General features: G+C 36.4%; 1 protein-coding gene and 1 long non-coding RNA gene across 10 annotated transcripts in view; one reads left to right on the plus strand and one right to left on the minus strand.

Moving 5' to 3' along the window:
* Positions 1-290: 290 nt before the first annotated feature.
* Positions 291-14,871, plus strand: part of PLSCR5 (phospholipid scramblase family member 5) — a 28,019-nt gene continuing 13,438 nt past the window's right edge. The window contains exons 1-3 of one of the 7 annotated variants that reach the window (XM_070073201.2): positions 393-531; positions 6,087-6,153; positions 11,400-11,581. In XM_070073201.2, the coding sequence (XP_069929302.2) occupies positions 6,141-6,153; positions 11,400-11,581 (195 nt within the window). In that variant the 5' untranslated portion in view covers positions 393-531; positions 6,087-6,140. Of the gene's footprint in view, positions 532-3,687; positions 6,154-11,399; positions 11,582-14,871 lie in introns of those variants that run through there. The other 6 variants (XM_089331081.1, XM_089331079.1, XM_089331082.1 and 3 more) reach the window with 6 other exon arrangements.
* Positions 11,591-14,871, minus strand: part of LOC149127125 (uncharacterized) — a 50,083-nt gene continuing 46,802 nt past the window's right edge. For all 3 annotated transcript variants that reach the window (XR_016232723.1, XR_016232722.1, XR_016232724.1), the window contains exon 4: positions 11,591-12,953. This is a non-coding gene — a long non-coding RNA (uncharacterized LOC149127125). The remainder of the gene's footprint in view (positions 12,954-14,871) is intronic.

Raw genomic sequence — 14,871 nt, forward strand, 5'->3', positions numbered from 1 at the left:
AAACTTTAACTCCAAGTGAAGGCACACTCCGCGTGGCATACATGACACACGCCACTCTTAGCCACCACGTAGCAAAGCAGGCTTACAAATGTGTTGATGCTTTCTCAATGGTTCAACCTATAAAAAAAACACCATAAATAAGCAGCAAACATGCACTATTAAGCATCAATTAATGTATTCTGCCTGCATATTTAATGTATATTTATTATAGTAACTACTGTAACGTCTTGGGGACTTTGCTCTTGGGGGAATCCAAGCTCAGGGAAGCTTCTTTTCAATGCTGGGAATGTGAAGAAAGTGTGCTGCAGGAAACAATTGGCGTACTCTGGCTGGTGCTGAGCTGCAGTTGCGCTGGCTGTGCGTGATATGGCTGCTGTCAGGGAAGGCAGCTACACACAGAGCACGGCTGGGCTGCTGACTGCAGCTGCCGAAGTGCTTGTTGCGGTATTGTTGACGCTATCTGGAGATGCAGACAGAGATTGGGAGGACAAAATGACCACACTGAACAAGGCAGAAGAACCAAGGTATAAGGTAAATGCAGTTTAGATAATTGCCAAACATGAAGAGATTTTTTTTGGACTTCCCACTTTATAGAAATATTCAAAAATGGCTTTTCAAATGGTTATTTAAAAAGCATAACCCCAGTCTAACTTCTTCTTAAAGAAGACTTAAAAATTCCTAGTAAGACAGTTGTTGATGCAGAGTATTAACCTCTGAAGATTGTTAATGCCTTCAGAATTCTTCCTTTCCATCTATTTGGGAAATCCTATCTCTCTCTCTCTCTCTCCCTCTTTCTCTTTCCCTTCACTCCCTCCCACTCTGCCTTCTTTCTATCTCCCTACCTCCATTTATCTGTCAGACATATACCTAGACAGACATCCTGAAGTATATCTATGTAAATAATGTTGATGTGTCATATATCTGTAGAATACTGAATAACACTTTTCTGCTTGCAATTTACATATCTTTGTTTTTCCATTTCATATAGAGTGGGACGTTTATATGAGCCAGAACCTCTCATAATATTTTCTTTTTAGGTTCTTTATAGGAAAATACCATCACAAAATATTAAAGGTCCATATTTTATGTAACAAATAGGCAAATCTGAGAAGACAGATTAAATGAAAAGGCTCTTTTTAATTTAAATTATTCAAAGAAAACTGTAACACTACAATTTTAAAAGAAGTTCTACACACACTTTATAGTCTACTGATGATGAAATAACATTAGTCCCACAAGGTCTTTGTGTACAGGGCTCCAAATTCAGTGTCCTTTCCATGCCATCTTGGTGAGTGTGAAGCCTTCTAGATATATTTGCACCAGAATCAATTTTTTGTTGGTTTCAGGCATATTCTGTGATGATAATTTTCCCTTTTTTTCTAGTGCTTTGAATCAATATTATTTTAATATTATTTTTAATAATCTTCCTTTATTATTGGATGGTGATTTGATCCCTTAAGATCTGTCTGTTGGGTTGTGCAACGATGGCTTAAGCTGCCACGTGTAACACCTGCATCCCACATTGGTGTGCAGGTTCAAGTTCCAGGTGCTCCACTTCTGATCCAATTCCCTGCTAATGTGCCTGGCTTCTGGCATCAGCCTAAGCCAGCCACAGCCATTTTCTATTTGGAGAATGAACCAGAGGATGGAAGATTTTCTCTCTCTCTCTCTCTCTCTCTCTCTCTCTCTCTGTCACTATGCATTTCAAATAAATAATAAAATTAATTAAAAAATCAATCTCTTATAAGTACACAAGAAAGGTGATCCAGTTAACTATTCTTTTTACTTAAGAATCTTAATAGTTTCTGCTTTCCTGTTTTAAAATATTAGAGAAAGGGAAAATTAAATACGTGTGAAACAATGAATTACTCATTTGAATGATATAAAGATACTTTAAGAAACTGGCAGAAAATGGAATTAAAGGATGCCTATTTTGATGCAGAACATTTTGAAAACCCTGTATTCAAAGGGTCTTCAAAAGATCCACAGAAATGCACATTATACAAAGCTTATGCATGAATTTCAAAATTTGTTTGCATTAATTCATTTTCCATGAATTTTTTGAAGGCTCCTTGTACACTATTAATTCTGATTAGTTTCGCTTTACACAGAAAGGATGCATCATATCATTGTACTTCCTAGAGGCCATTAGTAAGTGACTTATATTTTTTAAAAAATAAGAAGAACACTGTGTTAATGCAGTGTAATACTCCACAAAAATGCACATCCCCCAGAGTGGAGGACGTGTCCTTCTGTCAGTGTGTTCACAATGCTATGCGCAATGTAATTAATACATGTCTATTGAGTAAGTCAGTGAATGAAGAATCTGCATATAAAGGGAAGCTTTGAGCAAGATGATAAAGCAATACACTTTGATAGAGGTTTACAAAAGGTTGACCAATGGCTAATGGAATAGAAGATCTACATTCCCAGAAAAAGAGCATCCCGATTTACGTTGAAAGATTGGATTTCTCATATTTAATAAGGTAGTTGTTAATCATGGCTCTGGAAAAAGCATTTACAATAATGATATTTCTCCCCATATTTATGTTACTTCCTTTATTTACACATATCCTATCCATCTTATCTTGTTCAACAATGAATTTTAATATGGGAAATTATAAATCCAGGGATAAGACTGTGCATAGAAATACATGCTTTAGGTGCTACATGATCGAATCTTTATGTGCATTTATATTTTAGCAGAACATGCCATGATCATCACTAGATGAAAGGCTCTATTTTGTCACTGTAGTATACTCAATTTCCACACAATTCATTGCATTCAGCAGTCTTTTCATGAGCAATTCATAAAATTTGCTATTAATTATTTTATCTCACATAGTTGATAGGAACAGATAAAAACATAAATATACACAACAGAGTTTAACTTGCCCAGATTGCAATTTGCATAAGACATCTGAATATTTCCCACTGATAAATTAATATTTGGGAATTTCCCTAGCTAATCCCTTATTACACTACCCAAGTTAGTATCAGAAATGATATATGGAAATGGGAGCGCTCATTCACTATCTTAGAAAGTATAAATTAGTACAAGTACTTTGGGGATCAAGCAGAAGATATTCACACCCAAAAACCAACAACTTCATTTCCAGATTTATACCTTTAAAGGACTGATACACATGTGTGTGAGAACTGTTGCCTTACATATAGATTTGGAAACTATATATTTGTCCATTTAAAGAGCAATGGTCTCCACTAATAGGGAACGTGAGCTGGGTTTAGACTGTCGTGAGACAGGTTAGTTTTATCCTACTGATGATGAAAAAAAAAAAGAGCAATGGTCTCAAGTTTGTTTCATATATTTATAAAATGGAATAGCATGCAGTGGTTGAAAACAAATATAATTTAACGCATTATCATGGATTTTTGAAAAATCATAATTGTAAATGAATAAAATGTATCCTAGAATTATGTTTAATATATATAAAGAAAGGTAAATAATTCTCTTACTGCATATATATTTACATAAACTCATGTATGCATGTACATGTATAGTGCTCTACAAATATGTGTATGTAATGTAACTTTTAGGGTTGCATACTTTTTATAGTAAAGCCAAAGTGAGAAACATGATCATAGTGAAGTATACTTAAAGGTGTATTTTACAGATCCCTGACCTGTAAGCTGACATCTTACTCCATTTCCCATTCTTTTCCCATCTGGAGCATGTCACTTGTTTTTGTTTTGCTTTGCTGTATAACAAGTAGCATTTCCTTTATGTCACTATAAAAATTAAATAAATAAGCAGTCTCTCTCTCTGTTATACCTACAGAGACTATTCTGAAGAGTGTTTCAAATCTGCCATTGAGCCATTAAATAATACAGTCCTGAACAACAGTATAATTTAGAACGGACAGCCCTTAAGAAACAGCTGTGATATTTCCTGTAAAAAAAATAAAAGGCCATAGGAAAACAGTGAGTGCGCAGAGATCATGATGCTAGTGTTTTCCATATCTTTTTGGCTGGAACTGAAACAGGAAGATAAAAGCAGCTGTTCTTTCAGGAAGGACAAGGACAGACCCATAAGGATAGGTGGCCAACTCGAGTAATAAAGAGTAGTCCTCATTCTGCTGGGGAGGCAGCAGTTGACAGGAGAGGAACACTGAGCACCATGAAGGTGGAGTTGAGTGACAAGAGCAGCAGGAGAGAAGGTGAGGCCAGCTGTCAGGCAGCATCATCTGGCTTTGTGAATGTATGGCATCCAGATACTTAAAACACCTGAGCATCCCATAGAGGAAGGTTTGTGAGCCTCTCCATGAGGAAGAATAGGAAATATAGATGGAAGAAAGCAAGACCACAGACAGGTAAAGGCTGGGCTTTCAAAAGAAGATACCTGTATTGGTGCCCTCTTTGTCAGCACAGAAGATAGATGACCAAGGGAAATTAACAGGCAGTGTCTGCATTTCAGCAATATCCTTGCAGGGCCAGGAGACCTGAAAATCTCCCTTGTAAATTAAATATGGAAATAGCCTATCAGTCAGTCATATGGCCATGGTTGGCTTTATGTAGATCAACTATGTTTGATCCACTTAAAGCTTTATTTTTATTTCAATAAAATTAATGGGCCAATAGGTCAGTGCCGCTGCTCATTAGGCTAACCCTCCACCTGTGGCGCCGGCACTCCAGGTTCTAGTCCCGGTTGGGGCACCAGTTCTGTCCTGGTTGCCCCTCTTCCAGTCCAGCTCTCTGCTGTGGCCCAGGAAAGCAGTGGAGGATGGCCCAAGTGCTTGGGCCCTGCACCCGCATGGGAGACCAGGAGAAGCACCTGGCTCCTGGCTTCGGATCAGCGCAGCACGCCGGCTGTAGCAGCCATTTTGGGGGTGAACCAATGGAAGGAAGACCTTTCTCTCTGTCTCTCTCTCTCCTTGTCTAACTCTGCCTGTCAAAAAAAAAAGTAATGGGCCAATTAAGACCACAATTTAAAATATCTTGCTTGGTATGCTTGGTAGTGTTAATAATGTAATTTCTCTGGACTACAGTTGATTGTGACAAACCTTAAGACATTTAGTGAACATACAATTTAATTTAAAATGCTGATCATATGTATACATTTGTCTGAAAAATTAAACAGTAAATATTGCAGGTTTTTTGAATCCTCCCAAAATTTTTGAAAACTATTTTTGCCATATAGTAGCTAACATAAATTTCCAGCCATCTACAGCCTGCCAGGCCAATTTGATCATTTCTACCTGCTATCTATACCTTCTGAGGCTGCTTAACTATTTTTAGAAGTAGTGTTGCTGATAGTGCAATATAGCCTACAAGTTCAACCTCTGCCAAGCATGTCATCCAGGGCAATTGACTTGGTGAGAAAAACCTTCCTGGTCACCTGGGCAGATGTGTTTAGAAAGAAATATGAGCTGTCTAGTTAAGGTTACAGTGCTATTTTTAGTAGGCAATGAGGTTAAATACCAACTGTACAGCTGACTAACTTTGTGAGGTTATTGAAGGTTTGTGTTTACAAATGCAAGTCACTGAAGTTCATTTTTACAATGAAAATAAAGATGTACTGATACACACAAATAGCAGGCATCAGCCCTCTTCTTGTTGGTTTCTTTTAGGGGGGAAAGAGTGGAAAGAAACGCTGAGAGAAAAAGAACGAAATTCAGACATTTTCAACATTTAAAGAATTATTCTTAGAACTGTCAAAAACTTATGCATGATAGGATGTTTTATCACAGACTCTGGTACAGGACACTTCAGAGGAATTAGAAAACTGCCAACAGAATATTTCTTATGGGAGAGTGAATGAGAAAGTGTATGTTCAAAAATAGAAAGCAATGAAATGGAAATACTCCTAAAATGAGTGTCGCGTCCCTTCCTTTCTAGCTTTCCTTATTTTAAAATTGTTCCTTCAGTCACCAAGTTACTTGATGGCTTCTAAGCAGTATTTATCTTTGGTGATCGATAGCTTCATCTCCCCCTGTTGTCCAAACTGAAAACATCCAGCCTTCTAGAAACCGCCAGGCATTGCCCTCCTCTGTTATTTGTAAGCTGACATGAGGTAGACAGACACCTTCTGAAGTTTTATGCATGCTGTTTTCTCTCCTTGCTACAAGAAAAGCCTTTTCTTTTAACCTGGCTGCCTTTGAAGAACTGGCTCAGACATCTTCATGGCCTCTAAAGGTAAGAATAAATACAGCCAGATTCTTATTTATATTATGACTAAAAATATAGAGTTGTGGAGGTGTTACAATCAGTGAGGTAGATACTTTAAAAGCTGTCATTTATCACTTTTGAACACTGGACTTTTTATATTTTAATTCCCAAGAGCATGTTGCATTAAATTTAAAAAAAAAGAACACAATATCTGGTAGAATGTAAAAATACAGATGTAAGCAATGTTTCAGTTATCATGAATATAAATATAATGAATTAATAAGAATGGGAATGTTTAATGTTAGAAACAAGGACAGGATGATGTTCTAAGTTTTAAAGGAATTTGAAGAAAACTTTTCATGGATAAGTCATGAAATGTTAAAGTATAACTCAATTTTTAATTTCCCATTTATTATTCAAACTATATGATATGGCCATTTATTATAAAGAATCTGACACAGTTATTGTATCATAAACTTGAGGAACTAGAAATAAATATTTCTGAATTGAGAAGCAAAAATATTTCAGAATTTCTTTGCTATAAAAAATGAAACAGAAAATATCAAATTTAAGGAAGCAGATCAGCAACTTTTGGGCAGAGGAGGCTGATGAGCTTTAGCTCAAATTCCTAAAACTATAAATACCATCATTGCTACCTTACTTTTAAACTGTTTTTGAAAGACAAGAGATGTATGCGAATTTTTTAAGAGCTACATCTCACTAAAACATTGTGAAACGTGCTTAAAAATAAATTATAACATTCTTTGATTATCAGAACAAACCAGTAAACTACGGGCAATAATGAAAAGTTTTAGCATAAAGAATTACGATTAGTGTAATTGGTGGGAGACTTTTATGTGAGAATGGAGTCTACAAATGTATAATATATTAATTAAAATTAATGATCAATTCAATTCATGGGCATGCTTGTTTCATAAATTAAAACACTTTTTATGCTACTATTAAACAAATGAGGTCATCTTTTCACTTTTCATCAACAGTTAATGGAGATGATTACCTGAGAATCACTGGTGAAGCACATACAACTTGTAAAATATATACATGAGATAGCAAAATCATGAATTTTAATATATGTATGCTTCATTTTCATATTTGAGGATGAATCAAAAAACAAAAAAAACCTTGACAAATATTTTCTCCCATTTAAGACTGCCACTAACACTTAATCCAAAACACTTCATCACTTTGTAAGAGTTACAGCAATACTGTAGCCTGTAAGGTAAAGAGTTCCAGAGTGCATGAAATATTTATAAGCTAGTTATACATTTTTAAAAGAGTAGATAGAAATTCAAAGCCAAATAGAAATTCAAAGGAGTTTCTTCTTCATCTGGTGGTCTGAGTCTTTGAAGAAACTTGTGACTAGAAAGCAATATTATGATCAAAATATGATTAATATACCAAAAAAGCAGTGATGTTCAGTAATGTTAAGGACTTAGGATAAACTTAGAGACAAAACTTACCTAGAAAACTAACATTCTTTCTGCAACCTATTCAAAAAGCTTTAACACAGAGTGGATAAAACATCTATTAAAGGCCCCACACTATTTTTAAGTGACAATGTAACTTCCATCTGAATTAGATATCTTGTTCGAAAGGGCAACTCAAGTTATCATCATTACTGTGAATAACAGTTTTGTGGACGGTTTTATTCAAATATATTTAAAGACATTATTTATAACATCATTATAGTCTGCAGCCCTTGAAACTGTTTTGCCAGTAAGTGTTCTCCTAGGGAATTCAGGTTTATCAGAAATTTCACACATTTCGTTAGGCGGGTCAATCAGTACTGTGACATTGGAGGGTAGTCTGAATACTGGGAGCTGCTAGAACTGAAGGAACATTTGTGTGTTCTGGAGCCTCCTGGCTTAGTGTAAATAAACATAATTTAAGAACACGTTGGTCTGAAAGTTCGAGAGAAACAGGCCATCCATAGTGGCCATTTGGGGAGTAAACCAACGGAAGGAAGACCTTTCTCTCTGTCTCTCTCTCTCACTGTCTATAACTCTACCTGTCAAATAAATTTTTAAAAAAAGATACAGAATGTTCCTAACAACCCATACAGTTACTTTCTGTCCAGTTGCCATGCATCTCCAGTCCCAAGATGAACTACCATTTTGAATTTTATCATTGTGAACCTCTTTCCCCTAGATGATGAGCTTGCCTATATGTGTCTCTATGTGTCTAGTGCTTCTGAAACTAATGCTGGAGACAGGATGCTTATCATCATTTAATATATTCTAGTTCACATTGCTCTGTTGTACATTAGCTCCTCTCTCAAATCTGGCATAGTGTTAGATAGCCTTCTTCTGAACTTGCCCTTTGGGATCCTCTTAAGGATTCCTTCTCTAGAACAAGAGGAGTTATAAAGTCTAAATCCTTCATGTCTACTCCAAATCTAAGAGATGTTCAGGATGAAGTCCTTCTAGGAAGCACATTTCTAAAGTACGAAGGAACTTCAAAAAGTTCATGGAAAATGCATATCATGAAAAAGAACTACACATGAATTTCAAAATGTTTTCTCACCAAAATTAACATATGTTAATTCCATTTTTATATAAACTTTTTGAAATACCTTTGTATTATCAGTATGGAGCTCTATTTTCTGGTATCAAATTACAATTTATTTCTATTTGCTCTTTTAAAAAAAAACATTTTATTTATTTGAAAAGCAGAGTTAACAAAGAGAGAGAAGGAGAGAGAGAGAATTTCCATCCACTGGTTCATTCTCCAAATGTCCACAGCAGCCGAGGCTGGGCCAAGCCCAAACTAGGAGTAAGGAGCTTCATCCAAGTTTCCCACAGAGGTGACAGGAGCCCAAGGACTTGAACTATCTCCCGCTGCTTTCTCAGGTGCATGAGCTGGGAGGTGAATTGGAAGTGTTGCAGCTGGAACTGTAACTGGCACCCAAATGGGTTGCCAGCATTGCAAATGGCAACTTAACCCACTGTGCCACAGTGCCTGCTCTGTTTGGTCTTAACTCTAAAGTATATCTAAATTCTAAACATCATGACCATTAAAAACTCTGAAATCCTACACCAACAGTAATAAATTCAGTCTATTTTTACAAACTCAAAGTTAAATAAGTGAATCATCTAGTAATAATCCTTCAGTAACACTACATGTATAGATAACCTTAATGAGCCTGTTCTTATTAAATCAATCTACATTAGTGTACAAAGCACCAATCAAAACATTAGGGTTCTTTTTTTTTTCTCCTTTCTTCTTATTTGTTTAGACCAGACTTGAATTTTCTTAATGATGAAGAATTTACTGTTTTCAAAGAAAACCCATTCAATTATTAATATGTATTTTTTAAACTTGTAAAAACTTCCAGAAAAATATCCCTCCTGTAACATGAACTTGGATGTTGCTGCTTAAGTGAGGTCACTGTATGTATTGTCAATAGTATACATTCCATATATGGAAGAACAGTACATTTTCAGATTTCTATGCCATAGTTATAAATTTACTCCTCATATCAATACAGAACCAGTTCCCTTTTGCTTTACCATGTCTATAGAAATGGCTGAATTACTTCTCTTCAAATGACTCCTCTCATAGTTGGTACATCTGTCACGCACCTTGCTATACCTACAAATCTGAAGTAACACATGGATTTTTGAGGTTTATTTATTTATTTGAAAGGGAGAGAGAGACAGAGAGAGAGAGAATCTTCCATCCACTGGTTCACTTGCCAAATGGCCCCAACAACCAAAGCTAGACCAGATGAAAGCCAGAAGTTAGGACTCCATCCGGGTTTCCCACATGGGTGACAGGGATGCAAGTACTTTAGCCATTTTCTACTGCCGTCCCAGGCCTATTAACAGGGAGCTAGCTGGGAAGCAAAACAGTCAGGGTTCAAATCAGCAGTCAGGTACGGCATGGCATGGCAAGGGGCAGCTTAACCTGCTGTGCAGCAATGTCCTCCCCAAAATTGCAGAGCTGATAAGTTAAATACACTTATGAAAACTCTGATACTTTATGGATAAATAAAAATGAGAAATGAAAGCACTAATAGTCTTTGAATGACAGCGATACCCAAACAATACTCATATGCATAGAAATGGGAAATATGATAATAAAAAGTCTGTCATTTATATTTTCAATCCAAAAATTTTTACATGCACCACTAATTAGAGTTTATGCACAATATTACACAGGCTAATATATGGTAAATAGAAAACCTCTGGGTTTTCATCTGAGAAATGACAGAAATAGTAATATATTTAGCTGACAATAATAAACAAGTGATTGCTATAAAAAAATCAAAGTCATGCAATAAAGAATTCTGTAGCTATTTTGTCTTTTGTAATATTGTGTGAACCTCCATCAAAACATTATTGGATACCTGGTGCTGACGTCCTGTCACAGCAAGTTAAACCTTCATTTGCAGTACCAGCATCCCATACTGGAGCACCAGTTCAAGTCCTACCTGCTCCACTTCCAATCCAGCTTCCCATTAGTGCACCTGAAAGAGTGGCAGAAGATGGCCCAAGTGCCTGACCCCTGCACCCAGTTGCAGCTCCTGGCTCCTCGCTTTGGCCTGACCTGGCCCTGGTTGTTGCAGGATTTGGGGAGTGAACCTACAGATGAAAGACTCTTTCTCTCTAATCTTTTCTCTCTTCTCTTGATGCAACTCTGCCCTTCTTTAAAAAAAAAAAAAAAGATTTATTTCATATTTGAAAGACAGAGTTACAGAGGGAGGTAGAGACACAGAGCGAGGTCTTTCATCCAATGGTTCACTTCCCAATTGGCTGCAATAGCCGGAGCTGTGCCAGTCCGAAGCCAGGAGCCAAGAGCTTCCTCCGGGTCTCCCACGTGGGGGCAAGGGCCCAAGGACTTGGGCCATCTTCTACTGCTTTCCCAGGCTACAGCAGAGAGCTGGATTGGAAGAGGAGCAGCCGGGACTCGAACCGGCGCCCACATGGGATGCCAGCGCTTCAGGCCAGGGCTTTAACCTGCTGCGCCACAGTGCCGGCCTCCAAAGAAATAAATCTTAAAGTCATATATTGTGGACAGATAATTCAACTTTTTTCACAGCCTTTACCTGCAGTCTTCCAGATTCCTTTTTCTCTGACTTAGAGGCCAGATGGTGGAGGCAAAGGGTAGTGAAAAATGAAAGAAGGGGCACTAAAATGAGAGGTATCTGGAGATAATCTACCATCTTAATTAAGAACTTACAAATATTTTAAGAAAGACTAAATGGAATGACCTAAATTTAAATGTGTATTGGGGTTTTCTTTCTCTTGTAGATGCACACAACCAAAGAAGTAGAGGTCAGCCCGGCTTTCTTCCTGGAGCTCCAGATCCAGACCAAAGCTTCCGTGCCTCGTCATCCGATCCAGGGAATCAAGTATGGCAGCAAGGTGTTCCTTCACCAAGTAATTTCCTGCCAGCCATCAGTTTTCCTCCTGGTCTAGAATATTTAAGCCAGGTGTTTTTATCTTTCTAATTTTACAAGGTTTTCCCCTTAAAATTAATGCAAACATCACCTCTTGCTTTTCAACTAAAGTTGAGAGACTGCAACCAATAATTGACGGATCATGAAATTTTAAAATATTAATTCTGTTTACTTGTACTAATAGGCATATGTTTATTTTCTTTCATTTCTATTCTATTTTTATTTTTCTTATTTTTTGACAGAGCGATAATACTATTTTTCATTGAGCTATTTAGCACATTTTTATCAACCTTCTGTTCATTGCTTAAAGTGTCAGCAAATTTATCCTTAAGGAACTCTCTAATATGTCTAATCACCTACAATTATTTTTAATTAAATAATACTTATTGGGCATGTCCTATAATCAAGGCATGAAACCTAGTCCCTCAGACCTAAACATGTTGCAATCTAAGGGGCAAAAAATATTGATAAGAAATGCAAGGCTATGCAAAAAAAAAAAAAAAAAAAAAAAAAAGCCTGATCAACACAAAAGTGAAATGTGTGCAGATGGATAGAGAGAAAAGCCATTAAGGCTCAAAAGACTCAAAGAAACTTCCACAATGAACTGAAACTTCAACTTCAACTGAAAAAGGAATTGTAAATCCAAGGGAAAGCAAGTTGAGAAGCTAACATTATTGTCTCCTGGTTTTGCTGCACCTCCAGGTCAATTTACTTAAACATCATATTCCTGCGGGTATAGTCACTGTTCTGGTCATTGTAGTTTAAGCAGCAACTCAAGCCTTGTAATAAATCAATCAACAAATATCATCGGAATGATACAGCAATAAACAGCAACTGCTATCTATGCTTATTATTGCTACTTTTATATTTTATCCTGTAAAAGATTAGAAATACACTTACACTAATATTGAGATGTCAGCACATCTGCTGCAATTTTCAGCTTGTTTGGCATTCTTTCAAACTATAAAGTCTATCTCCTTTATCAAAATCAAATCTCTGTGCTAATTCCCTAAAGGTACAAGAGATTTCTGTTATGCCTGATAGGGTTTAAGCTGCATGTAGCATATGTTCCTGGGAAAATGTTTATAATTGCAGATGCCTTCTCCAGAAACCCACTGGCAGACAAATGTACTTTGGAGACTGGAGAGCTTAGGGAGATATGTAAAAGAGCTGGAAAATCTAACCTACCCTCTTCCATCTGCAGAAAGGATCAGCTGTAATAGCTGACTAGAGCTGATTAACTGCTGCAAGCTGTTTGGGAATGTTGTCAGACAAGGTTTTGCCAAGTATAAAAGTGATATAGCAGTGCCAGAGGGCTGAGGTTTGATGATCACATATGGTCATCACATATTCTTCTTCCATCCATGAATGATGACACACCGGAGCCAGATGCCTGACATGAACACTTTAAAAAAAAAAAAAAAAAAACATTCAATACACAGAGATATGAATCCACTGGCTTCAATCTAAAATGGCGTGTATTTGCCAAAAATATAACTTGGTTCATCTTTTTCAGAAACCAAAATATGCCCTAAATCATTGACTATATTTTTCTTCTAAATAGAAAGATAATTTGCTCACTTTATATTAAATGAACAATTATTTTATCTACTTTATATCAGTGCACATATAAAAGGATCAATGAGAATTTTAAGAGTTGTGAGTCTGAAGAGACATAATATAAAATGCATTTTTATTAACTTTCACCTGAAAGCCATAAGAAGAAATAAAATCATGAATATTTGAAAATAATCCATTCTTCAGGAAGTAACCAGGAAATTAACATGATAAAAGTCTTTCCAAATTAAAATAAGATGATTTCTAAAAACAAGTATTTCATTTTCCTTTAATAAAGTCCACTCAATGCACTCAATGCCTATTAAGAATCTCATTTCCATAAACAATTTAAAAATAAACATTCAAGGGCACTTCAAAAGTTCATGGAAGATGGAATCCAAAGTTTCTTTTGGTGCATAAAAAAATTGAAATATAGCCATACTAGGAGTTTTCAAATAGATTTATCTTTTAATTCCATTTCCTACAAAATATTTGACATATCACTGTATACACAAGTCACTGTAAGTTACAGCAAAAAAACAATAAATTTTTTCCAGATTGAATTTACATGTTCATAACATTCAATAATTTTTTACTCCATGGTGTCAAGGAGAATTATTTAGTTACCTAAAGGTAAAAGCAGTAAATGAAAGTCTACAAGTACATATGCAAATATCTAATTAATTTTGAAATACATAATTAAATGGAAACATTTATATTTGTAAAACTGATTTAAGAAACTGATTCTAAGCTGTATACCCTGGATTGTCATTGTGTTTTCATTTCTGCAGCTTTCATATTTAAGGAATGCTTTACTTACCTTGACACATGAATATATAATTCAGTCTATAATTTCTAATAAATCTATCAACCAATAAAATCTGATTAAAAGGGACCAATTTGGACAATGTTTTATGAGTGATTAGGGGATAACTGACCCTGAAACCCAAGAAGTTTGCCAACAAACAGAAGAAATCAAATGTTATTACATTTAGGATGAGTAGAAGAGTCAAGAAAATAAAAATGGCTCTTAAGAGTGTCATTTAACAGTTAATTTCTCAATCATAAGTTTAATTTAGTAATGGCAGTAAAATAATACAGTAGAAAATATGTCAGAATCATTGGCCAATAACAAGCTCTATGATCCTACACAAATGACAATCTTTGAGATTGTTTCCTCACATGTAAAATTAGTGATATTTATCACTAGTTTTATTAAATCAGGAACTGTGTCAAAATATATGTCACAATGACTCTTATCATGGTTGGTAGTTATTAAGCAAACAATTACCACTGGATATTAGAGAGGCACCGACATCTCTTTTCGCTGTAAAGTAAATCTCTACAATTGATAGCTTCTAAACTCCAAGACTAAAACTTGATCTACAACACCAGCAGTTAGATTTTTTCTTTTCTTTTCTTTTTTTTTTTTTTTTTTTTTTGACAGGCAGAGTGGACAGTGAGAGAGAGACAGAGAGAAAGGTCTTCCTTTTGCCGTTGGTTCACCCTCCAATGGCCACCGCGGCCGGCACACCGTGCTGATCCGATGGCAGGAGCCAGGTGCTTCTCCTGCTCTCCCATGGGGTGCAGGGCCCAAGTATTTGGGCCATCCTCCACTGCACTCCCTGGCCACAGCAGAGAGCTGGCCTGGAAGAGGGGCAACCGGGACAGAATCCGGTGCTCCGACCAGGACTAGAACCCGATGTGCCGGCGCCTCAAGGCAGAGGATTAGCCTAGTGTGCCGTGGCGCCGGCCTAGATTTCTAA

Source organism: Oryctolagus cuniculus, chromosome 4, assembly GCF_051225735.1.
Source record: "Oryctolagus cuniculus isolate XC-2025 breed Fujian yellow rabbit chromosome 4, ASM5122573v1, whole genome shotgun sequence".
Lineage (NCBI taxonomy): Eukaryota > Metazoa > Chordata > Mammalia > Lagomorpha > Leporidae > Oryctolagus > Oryctolagus cuniculus.